Source organism: Xiphophorus maculatus, chromosome 7, assembly GCF_002775205.1.
Source record: "Xiphophorus maculatus strain JP 163 A chromosome 7, X_maculatus-5.0-male, whole genome shotgun sequence".
Taxonomy (NCBI): domain Eukaryota; kingdom Metazoa; phylum Chordata; class Actinopteri; order Cyprinodontiformes; family Poeciliidae; genus Xiphophorus; species Xiphophorus maculatus.
Window position 1 is genome coordinate 21,949,314 of NC_036449.1, and position 23,038 is coordinate 21,972,351.

Sequence of the window (23,038 nt, forward strand, 5' to 3'; positions counted from 1 at the left end):
TGAATCATGGATTAAATAAATCAAAACGTCCTACAAAGTCTATTTTATGACTGTTATTTGATGAACTATCCGTTATGCTCTATAAATTCACATTTTAACCACGTTTTCGTCTTTCCTACTTGTTTATTCACATATCCTGAAACCAAACCCAGTCCAACTCACTCCACAGGACCAAACAAGAGGAAAAACTGTAAATGGGCACCAAATTATTCTTTAATAATAGCGTTAAGGAATCATTTCCAACCCATATTTAAATATGGGTGGGTTGGACACCTCAGTGATGTAGCACACCTGGTAAGAGAGTGAAAGAACAAGAACCAACACTTCAGCAATGCATTGTCTTTCTCTGCCGTTCCACAGAGAGCGTGCAAACAGGTAGAGGTCAGAGTCAGGTCAGTCATTTTATTCAGGATGTGAATGAATTAATCTTTCAATTAAATGTTCCATTTTTGACAAAGAAAGTTGACATTTCAAGCCATCACATTGTTTAAACTAGTAAGTTTGAGAGACTGTCACCATAAACCAGAGATTTCAAAGATGATGTCAACATCAGCGCCATGCACAGCGCCGACAAATCTGCTTAAAAATTAAACTTAGGATCAGATGATTTAGGCTTGAAGCAGATTTAAAATCCAATTTTGTGAGATGACAAAAGGCTTTTCAACCAGCTTAAACTTTAAACATACTAACTAATGACTTCATTTGGACTGTTGATTAAAAGGTGATTGATATCTAACAGATTTCAACATTCAAACAGCCTAAACGTTACTATTTTACTGTAGGATTACAAGAATCTAAATCAAACTCCACATCCAGAAAAGAGACACAAAGAACCATTTGGAGAACTATCATACTTCACCATTTGTTATTTTATTTGTGTGCAGAATTTACAAGATGGTGAAAAAGACAGAAAAGGGACTGCAGCCGGTACAACATGTGGGTGAGACGGTTTGGATGAAGTTGCAACAACGTCCAGCTTCTTTGACATTTGGACTGACACAGAGGACAATAAATGTCAGCTTTACTAATGTATCATTAACAGACTTTTATTTTGTTTTGTGCTAAAGTTAAATCAAAGAAGCAAAATGTGTTATAATGTAAATTAGCTGATAAGTTGTAATTCTTTTCCAGCAAAAATGTACTTAAACTAATTTTGGGTTGTCTTTAATCTAATAACAAAACTTGCTCTAAAGGTTTATTTTCTTAAGTAGCCAATCACTAAGGCTGACATTCTGTATCTTAAGATGATATGTTCATGACCCCTGACCTCTATAATGACCTTTGACATGCAGAATTTCTCTTCAGACTTCCTTATCTTTATTTTAGGACATATTTTTTTATCATTATTATTATTTTAAACTTGCATGCTGTGATTTGGGACTTGTATTTCCTTACTTTCGACTTGCATATCTTGAGTTTTACGCAGATATCTTGACTAGACTTGAGAGTTGAGTAACTTGTGATCTCCAAATGTCTCGCTATACCAACCCTCATTAAAACCACAACTGTCTGCGGAGCTTATATTTACATTGTTGATGATTTTTTGTTTTGAAGGCAGTCCTGGTGAGTTCAAATGCAGCATCAGACGTTGTTTTTTTTTTAGCAAGATTTGCTCATGTGTTGCTGCTTACTAAAGAACAAAAACATCCCAGAAGTTTAAAGTGAACTAAAAAAACAAAAGTCCTCTTTGTAAAAGAATTACATGTAAGTAAATGCGTCTTCGCTAGGAGAGAAAACGCGAACCAGCGGCGCAATACCGTTAATCAGGCCTGAGATGTAACCTGGCAAAGTGAAGGTTTCAACCACTGCCAACATAATATTGGAAAGCTTTTCCGGCGAGGTAGTACGTCACGCCACTCTCTATTAGTTGCTATTTTTGTCCAGCCCTGGAAGACATTCATCCACCATCTACCCACCCTGACAACTCCCAATAAACCCACCACTCCCATTCATCTCCATCCCTCCAACCCAGCTCCACCCTCTTTCACCCTCCCTCGCTCCTTCTCCTCTCTGCGGATCTTACCGGGCAGCTTTGTGAGTTAAAAATAAAACTGCTTCGTTGAATCGGGGTTTGTGCGCCAGGGAGGAAAAAAAGTGCCGTTATTTTTACCAGGATATCTTTGTTTTTGTTCTTTTTTTCAAAAGAGTTTGTGTCATCTGTTTAGACCAATCTCTCCAACAGAAAGGTAAGAAATTCACTGTTTGCTTGTTTTGTTTATTTAGATTATTTATCTAAGTGGAGTGTAGTGCAACTGCATTTTGACCGTCCTGACAGATGATTTAAAGAGATCAATAACGCCTCATGGAGAAACAGTATCAGCACAAAAAGGCTTAATGCGCCGTCCTGGACTGAAACTATGGATTCACCTGTTTTAGTTCTATTTTAACAAAATGCGTGCATGTTGAAGTCGTCGTTTTGTGCTTGGGAACGACAACTGGGCTTTTACGCATGGAAGTAAAAATGTAACTGCTAAATTAAAAAAAGCTTATACATGCCAAAAGCTACAAAGAGGAACAGTAGAGAACGCAACAAGGCGCGCCGAATGAATACGTTTGGATTCATCCTTTGTTTTCCTGACTTTTAAACTTGTACATTGATAAAAAGCTTTTCAGGCGCAAGGAATAAAGATGTTCATATTTTCTTTTTTGTTGGTGTCCTTCAGGGAACTGTAGCCCCCCGCAACCACTGCAAATGGTACCCATATTTTAAACGACACTATACGCGTTTTCATTCTGAAATGCTTGAGAATTTGATCATTTTTCCTTTTGCAACCAGAAAATTGCTGAAATTAGGCAAAATTATGTACTTGGTAGTTTTTGTTGGGAAAATTCTTTTTATAATAAATAACTACTTCAATCTATAAAGTTGTTAAAACAGGTTTTTCCATATAAAGGGGTTATGCGTAAAATAAATACGCTTTTCTTCCAATACTTTAACCGCGCAAAGTCATTATAATGAGGAGGTTGCGAATTAAACTACAATGCGCAAATAGTTTCGGCCAGTTCGGACTTGGGCTTCTGCATATATTTTGTTTTTATTATAACATTTAATCAGGTTTGTCTTATTGGTATCAAAAGATCAAAACAAAGAAAATGAATTAATTTCTTTCTGTTTCCTTTTAGTTTCCTCTATGAGTTTCCAGTCCGTCCCCAGTAGCACTTGATCCCAGTGGGAAGCTGAAGAGGAGAAAAAAATGACGATTCACGTCGAGGGTCTCGTGGCCATCGTTCTCTTCTATGTCCTGATTCTGTTCGTGGGGATCTGGGCCGCGTGGAAGAACAAGAACTCTGGAGTCGGTGAAAGCGGAGACCGCAGCGAGAGTATTATGGTCGGGGGCAGAGACATTGGGCTGTTCGTGGGGGGATTCACGATGACGGGTGAGGTGAAGGGCTATGACGCCGATTCATTTGTTCACGTGTGCCTGTTTTGTCCAAATAGTCCGTATTTTACGCACGGACCTAAACGGAAAGGCCACGAATATTCCTTGGCTCTAAAAGTCTAAAATGCAAAAAAGAAAGTGTCTTAAAAATATTTTTCTTCTTTTTTTTTCTTCCTCAGCCACCTGGGTGGGTGGGGGATATATAAATGGAACAGCAGAGTATGTCTACCTGCCAGACCAAGGCCTGGCCTGGGCTCAGGCACCCTTTGGTTACGCTCTCAGCTTGGTATTAGGTGAGAATCATTGTTGTAGATTATAGTTTTGCTTTATTTTGAGCCACGTAAAAGGAAAAAATGCACATACCTTAAGTAGGTAAAAAAGGAACAAAGAAAATATATACATCCACTTATACACAAATATACAGTAATATATATACAGTAAGGACAAGACATTGTCTGAGTCATCCAATTTATGTTTTATATAACAATATGTAGCAGCTCCCCAGCACTTGAATTACTCAGCCAGTCTCAACGGGTGAATTTAGCATTTAATTTTCTTTGATGAAGATCCACCATGATCATCACAGTCACCACAGTTACCTCAGTTACCTCAGTCACCGTGAAAACTAAAACATGTACAAATATTAGAATACAAAACATAAACTTACAATACAAACAACAAAACAAAATGTACCTCTCTGCTTTCACTGGGGAACATTAAGTGTTGATTTCGTTGTGCCAAACACATCTTGACAGTTCAAGTCAATCCTTGGCGCAATGATTCTACCAGCCTGACCTCAGGGCCTGACCTCATTAGCTACCGCAGCCTGTGAGGTACATACAAAAACCCCCAAAACATTACAAAGTGCAAATACCATTAAACAAAACAAAATATAAACCACCAACAATGCTAATCAAGACAGAAAAACATCCATAAACAATCTGCGACATTCTTAATTTAGAAAATTCACTTTGAATAATTTACTCTAAATAGTTTACAAATTAAAATAATTCAGACAATTTATTTTAAAGCATTACACAATGCTTTATTTAATTGTAAACAAGAACGCATTTTGCTCAAAAAAAGAGTGAAAAGATATTTACTCCTCTCCCTATATTCATATGTATAAATTGTATAAAGTTTCATTTGCATGTCTTATGCATTCTTATAATGGTATCTGAAAAGAAAAACATAAAAAAGTTTCTTCATAGTTGCTGTGTCAGATTAGCTTGGCCATTGCCTTTCTAGAAAAAAAAGTTCTGGTTTCCGCACAGTGTGGGCTCTCTCCTTATTTTTACTCCTAAAAGTGTTTTTTTCCAAAAAGTTACTAAAGTTACTGTAATTGAGTAAATGTAACCAGCTACTACCCATCTCTGAGTACATGGGGCTGGTTTTTACCAAGCTAGTGTCAACACTACAATACCCTATCAACACTGCAATTTTTGAAGTGACTATAAAACCAACAGTTCTTATGTGACAGTACATATTCCCCACTCTGTAACTACACTGTGTGTTGCATCTTATTATCTAACTTAGGAGACTCTGGATGCTGTGATAGTGCATGATATAGTAAACACACCACATCTGAATATTATTGAATATAACTGAATTTCTGACATTCCTCAGGTGGGCTTTTCTTTGCTAAACCAATGCGATCACGTGGCTACGTCACGATGCTGGACCCTTTCCAGCAGCTCTATGGAAAACGGATGGGGGGACTGCTTTTCATTCCTGCCCTCATGGGAGAAATCTTCTGGTCTGCTGCCATCCTATCTGCCCTGGGTGGGTTTAATCTGCTCTTTAATTTGCCTTCCTGCAAATTTGAGATTTTTAATTTTTACTTGACTCTGAATGGTTGTACTGCCATCATGCAGGTGCCACTCTGAGTGTGATTGTGGACATAAACATCAACATGTCTGTGGTGATCTCAGCGCTCATAGCCATCTTTTACACGCTCGTTGGAGGACTCTACTCTGTCGCATACACAGATGTGGTCCAGCTGTTCTGCATCTTTTTGGGCTTGGTGAGTTGTAAATTAATATTTATCACAAATCAGGGATTAACTCTGCAGTGACGAATATGTTCAGGAGACTAAGTTCAGATGAAATAAAAAAAACTTTTAAATCTTACATCATATAGTGTTGAATTACTTTGCAGAACACCATCTTAATAGCTATAATGCCAAACTTGTAGTTTTCATGATTTTTTTATCTTCACGATGCTGTTGGTTCGCTGATCTTGTGTACTGGTGAACTCTTTCTACTAAATACGTGACTACAAAAGGCAACTTTTCTCATTTTTATTTGTGAAACATTTTGAAAACTACATCTCTGGAAAAAAAAATTAAGAGACCACTTTAAATGATCAGTTTCTCTGATTTTACTTTTTATAAGTTTATGTTTGAGTAAAATGAACATTGTTCTGTTATTCTATGAACTACTGACAACATGTCTCTGAAATTCCAAGCAAAAATTTAGTATTTATTTGCAGAAAACAAGAAATGCTGAAAATAGCAAAAAAGATTGCGTGCTTTCAGACCTTAAATAATGCAAAGAAAACAACAATACTAATGTTTTAACTCAGGAAGAGTTCAGAAATCAATATTTGGTGGATTAACCAGGAGGTTTTCAATGCAGTGGGCTTTAATTTTTTCTGGAGCTGTATATATTTTTTTTCTTCCACTACATCCATGCATTAGTTTGTGTTCATCTGTTACATAAAAACCCAGTAAAGTACCAAGAAGTCTATAGTTGTTGTAACCCAACATTAAGTTAAAGGGCATGAATAATTCAGCACGGCCATCGTGTACATGATGTTCTAACATTTGTATCTTGATTTTTCTAATCTTCATCAGTGGATCAGTGTGCCTTTTGCCCTTTCCAATCCTGCCGTGTCAGACATCGGGGTTTCAGCCAAGGAAGCAATCCATCAGTCACCCTGGCTGGGCAAGATCAAGCCTGAAGACAACTGGCTCTGGGCCGACAACTTCTTTCTGCTGGTAAGCTAGAGCTTTTATGAGGGAATCCATCATTAAACACTGCAACGCTTATAAAGAACATTTGAGTCATGGAGAGAGAGCCGTCTTGAAGGGAATGCATTTGTTTCAGGCTCTGACGTGAGTTATTTAGACTGCCGAATGTGACACGTTGGTGTGAAGGCTGTTTTTACGTTGTGTTTCCATTCCTAGATGTTGGGAGGGATTCCCTGGCAGGTCTACTTTCAGCGGGTTCTTTCTGCCTCTTCAGCGACCTACGCTCAAGTTCTCTCCTTCCTCGCCGCCTTCGGCTGCTTAGTCATGGCCGTCCCGTCCGTCCTCATAGGAGCCATTGGGGCTTCCACGGGTAAATTCACACACACTCATTGTCTCGGAGTAGAAGGTGGACAAATATATTTGGGTATAAACTGACTTAATCAGAAGTATGTCATTAGTTGTGTTTTTTGTACAAAAACTTTGTCGATATTCCGCGAATGTTGAAAAATCAGAAGGTAGTAGAGTACCCAAAAATTATACTAAATTACACTTGAGTAAAAATACTTTGATGTATTTTTACTCAAGTAAAAGTAAAAAGTACCCATCCAAGAAATCACTCAAGTAAGAGAAAAAACATATTTGGTAAAATAGTCTACAGATGTAATGAAATTATCAAATATTTAATATTTAAAAATTACATAATCAGATGGACCAAAATATAAAGTTAAGTGGAGATTTTGGTATTTTAAGAGCCAAAATGACAATAAGTCATATAAGTAACAAAATCGGGTAAAAGAAAAGTTTTCCAAATCAGTTTTTTTCAAAAAAAAACTTATGAAACTTTAACATAAACTGCAGGTGAGTGTCTGTGTCTGGTGAATTTTTGATTGAAAAAAAAATATTTGGTTTTTTTTCAGCGGGTAGAGAATCTAGAAATTTTACTCAAGTAAGAATAGCGACACTTCATAAAAGAATTACTATAGTAAAAGTAAAAAGTACAGCGTAATAAAAATATTCCTAAAAGCATTTTTTTTAAGTTACTCATGTAAATGAGTAAATGTAACTAGTTACTACTCAACCCTGAATATATTTGTGTATTTTTTTCAAATGTCAAAAATACACAATTTTGCCATTTCCATTATAAAAGAAAAGGATTTCAAGAAGAAATTGTGTCTGCTGAATGGATTACTGAATGGATTACTGTGTTTTGTGTGGATTTACATCAATCAGACGTTGATCCACAGATCTTCCTCACACAGAACTCATGTAAATCAAGACTGTAATGAAACATCACCGGTCCATGACTCTGATCCTTTATTAAAATAAGAAAGTGTGATCAAAGCCTGTTTGGGTTGTTGACATCCCAACAGTTTCATACGGCGTCTGGGGGGGTAACCAGAAGAGAGCCGTCAGAGCGTGCAGATTTATTGAATATTACATCTGAAGAAGAGCTAATTATTTTGGTTCTTCTGAAGATTGTTCATGTATAACCGCTGTTAAACAGTGGCTGCTTATGAGTGTCCAGGGACTGGAGGGAAAAACAGAGATCATGAAGCAAAAGGAAAGTGACGGAAAGTTGAAAATCTTTCTTTCACTGCTAAAGAAAGGTGTCCATTATTAGTGAAATTACCATCATTTTATGTTGAGTTACCATTTTTACTAAAGAAATGTGCAGTTCTTTTAGCATTGTTTTTTTTCTGTTACTCAGATTTCTTGTTCTTTTATTTTTTACCCAGCCAAACAGAGTAGAACTGATAATCTCTGCTGTATTTTCACCCACCGAAAAGTCCAAGCTCTTTTGTTTGTCTGCAGCTAAAATGCGTGCAGCAACAGGGAGGCTCATAATCAGATTTAATGGTGAAACATTTTGTCTTAAAAGCAAATGGACCAGAACAGAAATCACAAAACATTTTGTTCAGAACAAAAACCTTAGAATATTAAACCTGAAGTGCTTTTTCAAAAACTTATTTTCCAGACTGGAATCAAACGACTTATGGTTCCGTCGCTCCGAAGGACAAGGATGAGTCTGACTTGATCCTTCCCATAGTGCTCCAGCACCTCTGCCCGCCCTACATCTCCTTCTTCGGACTGGGAGCGGTGTCGGCAGCGGTGATGTCATCAGCAGACTCATCCATACTGTCAGCCAGTTCCATGTTTGCCAGGAACATTTATCAACAAGCCTTTCGGCAGATGGTAAGAGCACCAAAAGTTATTAAAGCCAGTAATAAATCAACGTTTTATTAAAAAGCAGTCCCTCTCCTTTCTCTTCCAGGCTTCGGATACTGAGATCGTTTGGGTGATGCGCATCACCATCTTTGTGTTTGGAGCTCTCGCCACAGCTATGGCGCTTTTAACTGGATCTGTATACGGCCTTTGGTATTTAAGCTCCGACCTTGTCTACGTCATCATCTTCCCCCAACTTCTCAGTGTGTTGTTCGTCAAAGGTACCAACACGTACGGCTCCGTGGCAGCGTATATCTTTGGACTCTTGCTGCGCATTGGTGGAGGGGAGCCTTACCTAAAACTGCCTCCATTCATCTATTACCCCGGATGGGTGACAGTGGAGAAGGTCCACCACATCAGCGGAGACGTAGAGTACTTCGTCCAGCAGCGGTTCCCCTTCAAGTCTGTGTCCATGGTGGCGTCTTTCCTAGCAAACCTGGTCTTCTCCTACCTGACAAAGTACTTATTCGAAAGCGGCATGCTGTCTCACAAGTATGACTTCCTGGACGCGGTCGTGTCCAAGCATAGTAGGGAGATCATGGACAAGGCCACGCTGGTAAGCAATCACGATAACATTATTCTTTCAGAGATGGCTCCGGTCAGGCAAGCCCTCGGTGCTACGCTTGCTGGGACCTTCACCAACACCGAGGCCCTGAGCGACGATGGCGAGTCGAGTCCGGAGTCCTATCATAGCGAGAACTAGATGGCAAAACGCACAAAGAAAACTTGAACCAAGGAATGTGAAAGGGGAAGAGAGAATCAGTTGGCGTCCTTCAGGAAACTTGTTACTGCCACACTGTGAGCCAGATCAGCAGAAACGCTCTGCGGCTTCCAAGTGACTCCACAAGTTATGTCGGCGAATCGGTGCCTCCTCCGTTTGTTCCTATTTCCTCTCTAGAATCTCATCTCTGACACTATATTGTACAAAGCTCACAATTGTTTTAGTTTTTCTGACCATGGCTCTGTGAATTTACAACTGTTTTAGTTTAACTGCTGCTACTGTGGTGGAGCGATAAAGGGAAATTGTTTTTCAAGGATGCTGGTCTTGAAAAATGTACGTTAGAACTAAGAAGCAGCATTAATGTCTGGTTGTCTTAGCTCAGGTTACGTGTGTTGATGCACATACAGTGCCTTGCAAAATTAGTAATTCCCCTTAAACTTTTGTTAAATATCAGTGTATCTTGTTAGGAGTTTATATGATAGACTCACATAAAGTTGGATCTTTAGCTGTTGCAGCTGCACGTTGTTCAGGGTAATTTTTGGCATTATTCTTTGCTAAGTCACTGGTTCTGCCCAGATTAAATAGAGAGCATCTGTAAACATCAGGTTTTTTAATTGACCTGCAGATTTAGGTCTGGAATTTGGTTGTGCCATTTGAACACATGAATATATTTTATCTGCATTCAGTCTACCATGCTTTACTTTTAATAATCCTTTTTTTTTTTGCCACTCACGTTGACAGAATTACGACGGAGTTTGAAAGCCACGCTAAGAAAATTACGACAATAAAATTGTACAGGAAGAAAAGCATAATATTATGAGAATAAAGTCTTAATGTTACTGCTTTTTTCTTCAATGCTATGATTTTCTTCTCGACATACTATGACTTTATTCTGGTGATAGGAGGTTATTCTCATATTACTTCAACTTTATTCTCATAATTTTATGTCTTTATTCTCGTACAATTATTTTTGTATTTTTCTTATTATGGCTCTCAAACTTTGTCGTACAGAATAGATGGATTTATAATGGAATCATATTACACAAAAGTGGACTACTTACTAATTTGGTAACTTCTAATGACATTGGGTTGCACTTGATTTTATTTAGGGGTGTCAGAATACAAATGCGTACCAGGCATTTCAGATTTGTATTTATACAAAATAAATTAAAAACCACATATCATTTCCCTTCTTTTCATAATTATGCACTACGTTTTGGTCTATCATATTCAATCCTAATGAAATACAACATGATTTGTGGTTGGATCACATAAAATGTCAAAGGCTCAAGGGATATGAACCGCTCTCCAAGGCACTGTAGGTATGCCTGTGAACAAAGCAGCTTTAAGTGACTGATCCATGATGGTTTTGTTGAGTAGTGTTAAGTTTGCATAGAAACTTTATCAACAGAGCAATAATATTTTAAGAATCTTAGTTTTATTTTCAGCCTTTTGCTGCTAAACCACTGAATAAATAGAGATGTGAGCTCAACAGTAGATGTATTTATTGTTTTTAATCTGGTTTTTAGACTATTCAACCATCAGACTGGTGCAAAGTACTATTATACCCATTCAGCTTTAAAGTGTCACAGAAACTAAATCATTCCAGTAACTGTGGCGTCTGACGCTAGCTTTGGGGACGTCTGTTTGCTGCAACACGCTTAGCATTGAGATGCTATTTTCGCCTTGTACCGTTTTAGTAATTATCAAACTCCTTTTTGCGTCAAAACAATAATTTGTTTTTGTTCTTTTAACAGAGTCCACTAAATTGTTTTAGAAGGAATAATTAATAGCCAGTGGGCCAAGAACAGCGGATTTTCTTGTCCATTGCTGTTAACGGACGACGATTGTGCGTCAGATTCAAGGGCGTACCAGAAACACAACACAAAGGTTCCGGCTTGGGACTTGTTAAGAAAACAAAATGCGATTAATTTTATTAAAATGTTTTAGCACATTCAAATCTCTTTAATTTATTAATCAAAATTAACACATTCAAATCTTGGCTTCAATAAATTACTGTCATTCAAATCTTCATTTGTTTTAGTGACCCTGTCAGTATGTAGATGAATGGCATTTATGTTTTGGAGTTTTTATTATGATCATGTATGTTGATTTTCCCCTAAAAGCTAATGAAAACACAACACTGAATATGAGAATAAAATTATCCGATCAAACAAGAAATATGTTTAATAAAGAAATGTGGGGTTAATGAAAGAAATGTTTAATTTCTGCTTATATTCAAATGGAACTAAGCTCATCGGAGCACAAATGTTCAAAATTATTTTATACATAAATTTGAATATGTGCTGTTATGAAGCACACTGTGGATTACTAATTATTCAGCAACATCCCACTCTGATTTCTTATAAAGTTTTAAATTTCATCACTGCCAGGTATATGACTCTTTCTGCAACTTTCCCTTTTTAAGATATAGTCAAGTGATCGAGATTAAACTTCACAGACAAATATCTGAGCATGTTGGAGATAACTCTGCTGACTACACCAAACTCCTAAGTTTTGTCTTTTTACATGTTTATGGAAAACATGTCAGGATAAGGTTCACTTGCACTTGCTTACTTGTTTTTTTCTTTTAAGCATACTCTTGAGTCTATGGTTAATATGTGGTTATTTAACTGAACAAATTTTCAATGTAAAAGGATTCTGAATTTGAGGAAAATGTTAAATATTGATCACTGCAGCTTTAACATGTTCAAATATTTTGAATTTCATCACTCTGGCATAGAAATATCTGCTGATCGAACACAAATCATTGTCCCAGCTGGTAAAAAAAAGTTCTTGTCTGTCTTGATATGTTGCTATCAAATCTCTTGGTGTGTGTTGTGGCAGCCGGTCCTGTCGTGTGTTTATGTTGGTGTCTTGTAAGATTCTCCTGTGCAGTTAACATAGGACAGGCCTGCTCATTTTCCATTAAAACAGAAATGAGATCGAAAAAAGGGGGAGTAAATTTCTGTCAAAAAAAACTCTGAAATTTGGAGATAAATCTCAGAAATTGTCTTTAAAAAAAAATTCTGAGTTTTTCTGAGTTTCAAACGTTGAACATTTGCTAGAAAAAAGTTCAGATTTTTTGGTTTCAAAAATTAAAAATGTTAAATTTTTTGAAATTTTCTTAGACTCAAAATTCAAATTTTTTTAATTTTTGTAATTCAGAAACTTTCACGTATTTTCTAGAAAATTTCTTAAATTCCTCTCAAAGTTTAATGTTTTTGGCAGAAATTTACTTCTCCTTTTCTCCATCTGCACTGGCCCTCCTGTAAAGACAATATACCTATCAACTCTGACTCTGCAAGTGACAACCTAACCCCACAGCCTGATACTGCCACCACCATGTTTAGCTGTGGGGATGACACTTTTTAGGGTTGTGTGCGTGGCATTTTGCCATTTTAAACAGGGGAATCAGAGCTTAATGAAACTGTAAAATCATATTTTTCAGATTTTTATTTATAGAAAAAATGTAAGTCACCCATTATTTTCTTTCAACTGTTAAAGTAAGACTTACTGCGTCAGAGTGTGAACTTAAAATCCTAATAAAATACAATAAAGTTTGTGAAAAATTGTAAAGGTTCAACAGGTTGTTTAGCAGGGCAATGTAAACAATATTTTGGTTATGCAGAGTTTTGAATTTCTATTACTAGATAGCCATTGCGTCTCTCTTCATCTGAGTGCTCCGTAAAAATGAAATTTTAATAATTTTTTTCTTTATTTGAAGTGGGAAAGAATATTAAATCACATTAGCATCCAGTAAGCACATGTAAGAATCCAACAAATGTTTGAAAATCATAAAAACACATACTAAAATAACATTTTAAGATGATCAGCACAGCATAACATCTAGCTCATGATCTGCAGACCTAAAATTCCCGTCAGTGTGTTCTTGACACATCCTGAAGCTATATTGACTCCTCAGTCACTGCAGGTTCACAGAGACAGGAAATGATTGCTCCCCCCAGGACAGTGGTAGTATTACCGGTCATTATTGATCCAGCACCAAGTGGAATATCAGTCAGGACATTTGATTTATACCACAAAGATCAGCAAAATGAAGTACAATACAGTAATACAGAAATTGTTCTTTTTACAGGTTAAATATGGTACATTACATCCTATTATCAGCTCTCACATGAACACATACTCATATTTTTAAGAAAATTAAGTTTGTCTTTAATAGTACACTTTGGTGTTACTTGTTATGCTAAGTTCTTTCTAAGCACTATTGCAATTTATGGGTATCTTTTTTAGTCTTTACCTCACCTAAGTTCAAATGTAAGTGAAAAAATATACTTTGGAAATTATTATTATTAAATTATTCTGTATTTTGCTAGATAAAACTTTTAAACAGTAATTGACTTGACTTTGTTACAGATTAGAATAAAGGTTGATTATAAAGATAATCTAAATATTCTTGAGTGACATAAAATCCACACAATATTGGAAAATAATAATATTTCTGATGTTAGCCCAACTTGGCTTTTAGCTTGTTAGCCATAACACTTTGTGCATTTCTTCCAAATTTGTTTAGATTTGATAATTCAGCTAACATTACTCTATTTGGCTTCATCTGTAAAGGCAATATTCACTTTTCAAGGTCTTTCTAAACTCTACTATGAGATTTTGTTGGCCTTGTCTGACGATTAATCATTTTAAGCGTTTTGAACATATTAAGTTTTTTTAAAGATGTTTTTTTGTCTTAAGCCATAGAGACACCTGTTGGAGAGCTTTAGGAAATGTTTGTTTTTGGTTGTTGGTGCTGGGGCTGAAGATATACTTCCAGTGAAGTCTACAGTCTTTTTTAGCCCAGATAATCAAGGTACAAACCAACCAACTCTACAGTCATGTTTTTATGCGTTAACTTTTGCTGGAGGTAGATTTGGGAAAATACACTAAACAGCTTTTAAACACCATGAATAATGACTTTATAATGAGCTATTAAAGTTTTAAATGCTATCCAATTGCTAACTTTTAGCCGCGACGAATGTAATGTGGCAGTTTAAAGCTATGAAGTTTACCAGAAATTGCTAGCGGCGTAAATAACCATCCTCCACTGCAAAGCGAGAGGTGCAGAGCCGAACAAGATGGCTGTCATTGCTAATTCAATATTTGGAATTTCCTGTTGTCTTTTTCTTCGTATTTTGCGCTGAGGCAACATCCGGATGTTGATCATGTGACTTGTGTGATGTGAAAAAAGTGTTTCCATTGCAGTTTTACAAAATAAAAAACAACCTCATCCAAGAGCCAAAACGGTTTTTTTCAAAATTGGTGAGTTTCCATTTAGCAAATTTACTATCAAAACGTCAAATTGTGCAATTATTTAGTCAATGGAAATGCAGCTGTCAATAATTCTTCTTCCTCACATTGGTCACACCAAAGCAGCACCCAGAAGAATTATAAAAGATGAATACATTTCTGCTCTGAAAAGGCTAAAAGCAATAAGACGGACATATTTTGTCTTGTATATACTCCCCTCAACACAATAAAGCCCACTTACTTACTTACTGTTGATTTCCCTCCCAAATTACTCTGCATTAACTCTTTTTAACACGGAGTGAAAATGAGTTCTTGATCGCCAGGCAGATGTAATTGTAAATGTGTGACGTCAACTTTTCCTGCTTCGTTACAGTTTCAGAATTGCCGATACGTCACTGAAACAGCAGCACCTTTATTTATGACTTCTTGCTTTGTAAAGTGTCAGGCTATCGTTTTGCACTTTGTTGTGAATGTTGTTGTTCGTATTGGCTCAGTGTGCCATTCATGTACAAACATGTATGCAGATGCACATAAAATAATCTGTGTCATCACCTGGACTGACACGTTGTAGCTCCATGTTGTTAAAAAGAATACTGGTAATAATTAACGGTGTATTTTTGTGTGATAAATGTATATACATATATAAAATACAAGAACAAACTGGTTTACTTTAAATGCAGCGCTGAAGAAGATGTTTCTCTATTTATTTATTCATCCAGTGTCTATAAGAGTACAGTTGTAAATGTGAGGTTGAATAAATTATATTAATTTAGCACAGCTTTGGTTTGAGTTCTTTTTTTTTTTACTTATACCTGCTACAAAATATGCATGCTGCAATCTGTGTTTGGCATCTAAATGTGTTCAAATGAGTGAAATGTTTTAGGTAGGAGAAAATAATTTTATTAAGAGGAAAACCTTTAAAAGCATTCAGAGAGTCAGTCTTGGGGAAAAGAAAGTTTCCATGAAACAATCTTTGGTTAAGTCTTGATATTCGCACAGGATTTATAAGGCAGAGAAGAAGCTGGGTGCTGCTATTCAAACATCTTTGATTTATTTATCCTTTGTAAAAATGCACTACCCTGAAGTGTTTACATTTTGGGTTTCATTTATGTTTTTGTTCCATTATTATTTCACAACAGGTCTTGCCATATTCTGTTATTGCCCTAAAGGTCTTCTTGTATTTTCCATTCATTTGTATTTTCTCTATTTATTCCTGGTTTTTGTTCTTTGTGTGTTTGGATTTTTTTTTCTTTAGTGTTATTTTTCTCACTTGATTTATAATTTTTTTGAGTTTGCCTCTGTGTGTTTGTTGTTCATCTTTCCTCAGCCTTCCTGTTTGCCTTTTCTCACAACTGCACCTTGTTTCCAATCAGCCACCTGCTTCTTGTCAGTCACTAAACTCCTGCGTGTTCAGGCATTTTTACTGGATCCTTCTGCCTGTTTGCATCCCAAGTTTCAAGATCTGTAAGTTATTTATTTTCAGCAAAGTTCCACTTTAAAATCTGTCAATCCTTGGATGTTACTCCAATTTCATACCTTGCAACACTCAGAAAAATTGGAAAAATTAAAAACCTCCATCTTAGGCTAAATGATGTCTTACTGACGTCATTTAGCCTGGTAAATGTCAAAGTTAATGATTTTTCAATCAGAAAAATGCGGAACTGGCTTGTACTGTTACAATGTCTTTGGGACAATAGACTGTAGTAAAGATATTTAACTGTAAAGCACAATGTCTGCAGAAAAGCAAACACAGCAGAGCTAAGTAACTATGAAGCATGGTGGGGGAAGTGTGATTATTTGACGTTTTTCCTGGATCACGAAAGAGGACAAAAATACCAAACAGCAGCAAATCTGCAAATAAACGAAATCATCACCCATCCATCATCTGCTCTCATCCAATTATTCTCATCAATGCAAGAAAACTACTTGGTGCTATTGCAGGTGTTGGATGCTGGTCTTTATCTTTCCAAATTACTGTAACATCTTTAAGTAAGATGTTGACTATACTTGTCACCTCTTCATAACACCCTTCCTCCTAAAAGTCAGAGTCCCTTCAGGTTGCTTTACTTAATAATTTCAGCTTCAACCCTCCAGTAAATACAGATCTGTATGTTTGTGAGCGCTGACTGAGAAGGTTTAATCTCAGGGCCGCCGCCTGCTAGGAGGCATCAATCAAAATGGCCGCCTCACAATTGTGTAACTATCAAAACTGTCAGGGCTGTCAGTCTTGTGCTTCCTTTCTAAACCACACACGCAACAAAACTTCAGATTTATTTCATCCCCACTGCTCTCCCATAACACAGAAGGTTGAAAATTGAAAGGTATTCAAATTTTACGTCAAGTAATAACCGCTTATGACTGTAACGTGGAGAAAGTTTCTATAAAAGGGAAGTAAAAACTTCCCCAACATGGGACAGTAAAAAACATCTATAATTCTATAAGTTAAAGCTTATTTATAATTTACTCCATGCAAAACATTTATTTGTTTCCTGAAAGCTACTACGCAATATCTTTTACCAAAAATTATGATTTTTGTACTTTAATTAATTGGAATCGATTCAATTTACAGCAGAGAAAGAGAATGTATAGATCTTGTGTTTCATGTTGTATGGTTTATGTATGGTAAGTTTTTTTTTTGTTGTTTTTCTGAGATTTTTCTCAGTGCTTAATACAAATAACAGCTAGATTGATAATCAGCTATGATAGTATGAAAACCTTACAGTACATTTTACTAACAAGGCAGTTTAAAAGTGATGAATATTTTCTTTATGTTTCCAAAGATATATCTGACTAGACGTGTTCACTATCAATAATCTGTTTGTTTCTTTTGCAGAGGGGGAAAGTATTTGGCTAATGCTAGCATGTTTGTTCTCTGTTTTGATATGACTTGTTGATCATTCAGTTAATAGAATGATCAACAAGTCATAATTATTGAAAATTTCACAATTCACCATTTGTGAAACGAGCTATAAACATTACATTTTGTCAAATGCCATTGTCAAATTCATCAAAGCACACCAAATATCTTGATTAATGTTGTATTTACTACTAATTAAAGAGAACCATAAACAGATGGGTATTAAACCCTGCGTTTAATTGCAGGGAGACACTGAAAATTGTCTTTTACTCATTAAACAAAACTAAAATAATGTGTTTTCTAAGTCATCCAGTATATTCTAAACACGAAATCCTTTCCTTCCCTCTAACTCTAAAAATAGGGTCTCCTCTTCACTAGGACCAGACTTTGGCCCCCAAAAGGCCCATCGGTCTACAGAAGGTGAGTAAATAGAAACAGGCCTGAATTTCTGAATTACATGTATTGAATTACTATAATTTTGCCTTTTAGTATCTTAAAGGCAATACAATTCAAAATTTTAACATTCAATAAAATAACCAAAGACAAGATTATATGATTAGATCTTTCTTTTTTCATGACGTCTTCATGTTTAATATTTATCCCCCACATAATTTCATCAACTTTTGATGTTTATTGTTCATTAAACCTCAAGTTAGCCTGCCAGCTGATGAAGAAAGAATTAATGCTTAAAATATATATTTTTATTTGCTTCTTTGTGTTTTTGCATATCAATGTGCATTCACAAATATATTCAACCTTCCACCATAACTAATAACTTACATGTTTGTTTTTTTTTAATGGCAAAAACTCCAGAAAACGTGAACACACTAATGTAGAGAAAAAATATTGTATATTGCAAAGCTTTAACATTCAGGAACAGGAAACCAAACTCATAATTAAACAATGGACAAATAAACTTCCATTTTTAACCAGAAAGCAATGCAGATAAAGAAGCAGAAGATTATGTCATTTGTAGCCATAAATCGTTGGTCCTTTTAGTGCTTTCTGACTAACGGCTGCGGAGAAGGGCCAGTCTGGAAAACAGTCGTCGTCGTTATTCATATTAAACTAAGTGCTTCACTTCTCAGGACAGGGAGGAGAACAATGAGGGAGGGAAGGAGGAAATTAATGGGGAGGCCAGACATTTATGTGGCACCCTGAGCTCATCTGAGAAATGGAAAGAACGAAGAGTCTCCGCCCACCAGTCGTCCTTCCGTCTCGTCCTTCATCACAGAGTCTCACAAGAAACTGAGCAAGAACTGATGTTTGGAGGCTAAGAGACAACTTTTGAGCTTAAAATTAGTTTTTAACAGCTTTAAATAAACTAGTTATTTCTCTAGAAACTGAGAATTGAAGGGATGAAAATAATTAATAATCTTAAACTGCTGTAGCATTGAGCTAAAAAGATTAGCCATAAAATTCCACGTTGTTTCTCAGATAGGTGAGTTTTGAAAATATAATTTAATTTCAACTATCTATATTCTATTGTTGTTTTCTTCTGGTTATGCGGCAACGCTGTGATTTTGAAAGCATCAGCACTTTCTTTTAGCTATTTCCCCAATTAGTAAAGGATATGCTGCCAAACAGACGCACAAACATATTTTTATTTTTAAAGTACTGATTTTTGTGTCTGGAAAATGAAAGTAAAATATCTTTGAACTTTTACTCACTGACACAAACACACACAAAAAAGTGGTATTGGTTATTAAAATGGAGACGAAGCCCTTATGGCTGCACTTATAATAATAAAATGACAGAAAAAAACACTGATAAACAGATTCCCTGAGTTTCTGTTCAGTGTGGAAATATAAAGTTAAAAAGTCATATTTACATAAAACTTTCCGTTTAGTTGCTGCAGACTATTTTTCCACTATGCAGTTTCATTTTGTGTCAGCTTATGGATCATTTATTTCTGTTTTTATGGGTAAATATTGGCGCTGTCTGTCTTTAAAAGTGATTTTAGGGGCAATTTGTTGCTAACTGCTGCTATATAAATAAACAAAATTAAATCTGTACTGCAGTAAAACAGATTTATTAAAATAGCAACGATGTCTTTGAGATTGAAGTTGTTTTAAAATGGTAAAAGTCTTTCTTTCTCTTTTCTCAAGCTAGCGATAATTTTTAGCTAGCTGAATTACAAATAAACAAAACCACCAAAACAGACATAATAAAAGATATAATAAATCATGAGCTTCTAGCATAACCTCAGTTAAAATCTCCAAATACATTGCTTTAAAGACAATATTCTTATATCTTGTGTCAAATAGTGCTATAAAAGTTTGTTGTGTGAGAAAACAAATGAATTTTCTGTGTTTAATTTGCAGAAAAAGATCCGTTGCTTAAGTAACACGTTTCATAATCCAACAATTATTCCAACAGACACACAGAGACGTATTTCAAGTTTTGACAACATGCACTGAAGCACAGTAACAACATCTAAATCTCCTGGGTACGTTAATAAGGCTTAAAGCACTGACAGCACCAAGCTCAATTATTAGAGAATTTATTACCGTCAAATAAAACTACAGCAGGAATATCACAGACTTCATCATTTGATTTGATTTATTTTTTATAGAAAATATCTACAAAAGCAACAAATGGGTCTTGAGTGGGGAAGATTTCTATACTGATATAATTCAAGTTGGTGATGTGACACATATACAACCTAATTATATTGTGATTTATATTGTAAAAACAAATTTTAGGTTATTTAAAAGATCCCATCAGAATGGCAACAGAAAAACAGCTACCTCCATTAAAAAGGTAAAACTGTAAAAAGTAATACATTTATACCAAACATATAAAACTTAGTATGTTAATTAATCTGAGTCAGGGATGTTTGGACGGTCCATATTTAGATCTGACTGGATTCAGAAAATAACTGAGTTGTATTTTAACTTGTAGTTTTTGAAGTGTGGACAGTTAGGGTTAAAATGGATTAAAAGAGAAAAAAATAAAACATGTCATTATGTGGATCCTTCTCCTGGTTGGGTTTTGCACCAGTTAGTATTATAAACTACATTTGATGGTATTATAATATATTCTTGACTTTGTATTTGTTTATGATCAGATTGACTTGATTTATGGTGTATTTCTGTACATAAAATTGGAAACTTTGTCTTATAAAATGCTTTAAGATGCTGCATATTGTTTGCTGCCAATTGGCACTGCAAAGAAACTAATTAAATTTAACTTGCAGTAGCAGTATAGAATAGATCCATTTAAAAAACTAATTTGGGTTTATGCTGCAAACAAATGACCTTCATGTGTGTGTTTATTTGTGGTTTTTAAATTCTCTGTGGGGTTTGCACAGTGGTAGCTTCAAACAAAGTTTTTGTCAACTCTTTGTCATTGTCAAGGATAATTACATCCTCTACTTCTCTGCTAAAACCAGGTTGAGTTTGTGTTGGAATGAAATTATGTTTGGTATCTGGATGTACTCTTGACAATACCTTCAGACAAGGACAACAAGCAATCCAGCATATAATGTCTGACATAATGCAGTTATTTTACAACCTACTGTATCATCATCACCTTTTGTCTCATGGATACAATAAAAAAAAGTAAATGTAAAGAGAGTTTCATGAACATTTAATAAAAAACATCAAAACCTTACAACACATTTTGTTGAAGCCATTGCTGCTATGTAGCTACACTCTCTATTTTTACCAGCATTTTAGATTTGCTTCTGTCTATATGAACATATTCTGCTACTTCAGCTGACTTACAGGAGATTCCCATCCAGCATACCAATTTGCGTGATATATTTCAGCTCCAGAAAAGGGTTTCTACCGTCTGACAGATTCTGTGGCCGTCCTTATTACTGCTGGACTAACTAAGTGCTGCAGTGGCCGCCCATGTATTGAACTGTAGTGAGTAATGAAAATGGTGTGTATCCAATGTGGGTTCTCCCATTGATCCCATCAGTGGTAAGTAGCTTGGCTCCAATTAGGCCTTAATAGGTCCAGGAGGAGAGAGAGGATGAATTATATGAGATGTCATAGTAACGTTTAGCTGTGGCAGAAGGTTATTTAACATTTACAAATACCTTTTAACCAAAAACTCAACATAATGAGCCGTGTGTTGTAGAAGAAAATGGATTGGGATACTTTATTAAATGCAGACGAAAGCCAAAACTGGCTATTCATTTCTTTATTTATTGGTAGTTAAAGCTACAGTCTAGAAAACTGATGGTCAGCTTCTTGAACATCCTTTTCTTTCCAATTAACGGCTTCATCCCCAGCTTGCTTTTTCTCCCTGCTGACAGAAGCTGCTTCTTGTCAGTGCAATGCTAACATCATCAGCTGAACCCACATAACCCTCTGCGCACAAATTGTATTACGCCACAGTTTGAGAGGGGCTCAGTGATTTAGCTAATGAACAGGAGAGGGAGGGGGGCAAATACGTGGGCTTAATTCTGCATCAGACATTTGTGAGAGTGCAAAAAACGAGGATGTGTGTTTTGGTTGACTGTGTTTTTTTATGTTTATACGTTTGTGTCCACCTGGAAATCCCCTTTCTGCTTCCCTGCTGCTGCAGCACGTCTGGCTTCATTGAATTAAGATGCTGAAAGAATGAGAGAGACGGGAAAAAATAAACATCCAAGGCTGAGATGAAAAGATGAAAGTTGGCAGGTGAAATGATGCTCATACATTAGTGTGGGGGGGAGAATCAGAGGTTTTTGTTTCAAATCCAAAGCAGTCAATTTTTATTTAATAATAGTCTTACTTGGCAGAGAGTAAATTATTATTAATTTAAGAATTATTCTATTAAGACTAATGAAACCAAAATATATAATTTATTCTGTCTGAAATTATAACTTGAAAGGTTTTTATTAAAATTTTACTGGAGGGAATAATGAAGCCTGTGCTCGTTAGCATGGTTGTGTAATTCTGCTTTGAAAGTGTCAGAGGAAACCTTTCAAAATAAAATATGTACTGACTGAAATTGTAATTGTAGCACTGTTGCCTTGCAGCAAGAAGGTCCTGGGTTCGATTCCCGGCCGGGGTCTTTCTGCATGGAGTTTGCATGTTCTCCCTGTGCATGCATGGGTTCTCTCCGGGTACTCAGGCTTCCTCCCACAGTCCAAAAACATGACTGTCAGGTTAATTGGTCTCGCTCTCTCTCTAAATTCTCCCTAGGTTGTTTGTCCTGTATGTCTCTGTGTTGCCCTGCGACAGACTGGCGACCTGTCCAGGGTGTACCCCGCCTCTCGCCCAGAAGCTGGCACCAGCAACCCTCCCGACCCCATTAGGGACAAAGGGTGAACAGAAAATGGATGGATGAAATTGTAAAGTATTTCTTTTAATTTAAAAGATGTATATGTTTATATTAGCCATAACAGGAGAGTTAAAGATTAAGTGAACACTCAGCATGCAGTTTCTCTTTAAACCGTTTAATAAATGCTGTAAAAACAACAAACCGGGGATAGCTGTGTTTACTTTGACTAAATATACCATAAAACCTTTTAAAGTCCAAGAGAAACTTTCTCAGGATAATGAAAACTTATTGTTTTAACATTAAAAAAAAAAAAAGTTTTACGGTTGTAAATACAGCGGGTGCGCGCGCAACTTTACTGCAGAAAGAACGCTCACTGGTTGCCATGGTTACCCGCATTTATCTTG

General features: G+C 36.0%; 1 protein-coding gene across 1 annotated transcript; it reads left to right on the plus strand.

Annotated features, from left to right (window-relative positions):
- Positions 1 to 2,064: 2,064 nt before the first annotated feature.
- LOC102235754 (high-affinity choline transporter 1-like) lies at positions 2,065 to 12,252 on the plus strand. The gene is made up of 9 exons (XM_005807664.2): positions 2,065 to 2,186; positions 3,124 to 3,378; positions 3,560 to 3,673; positions 5,007 to 5,162; positions 5,255 to 5,403; positions 6,235 to 6,378; positions 6,568 to 6,721; positions 8,327 to 8,544; positions 8,624 to 12,252. Exons 2-9 carry the CDS (start codon positions 3,195 to 3,197, stop codon positions 9,275 to 9,277), a joined length of 1,773 nt encoding a protein of 590 aa, XP_005807721.1. The 5' UTR covers positions 2,065 to 2,186; positions 3,124 to 3,194; the 3' UTR covers positions 9,278 to 12,252.
- Positions 12,253 to 23,038: the final 10,786 nt, after the last annotated feature.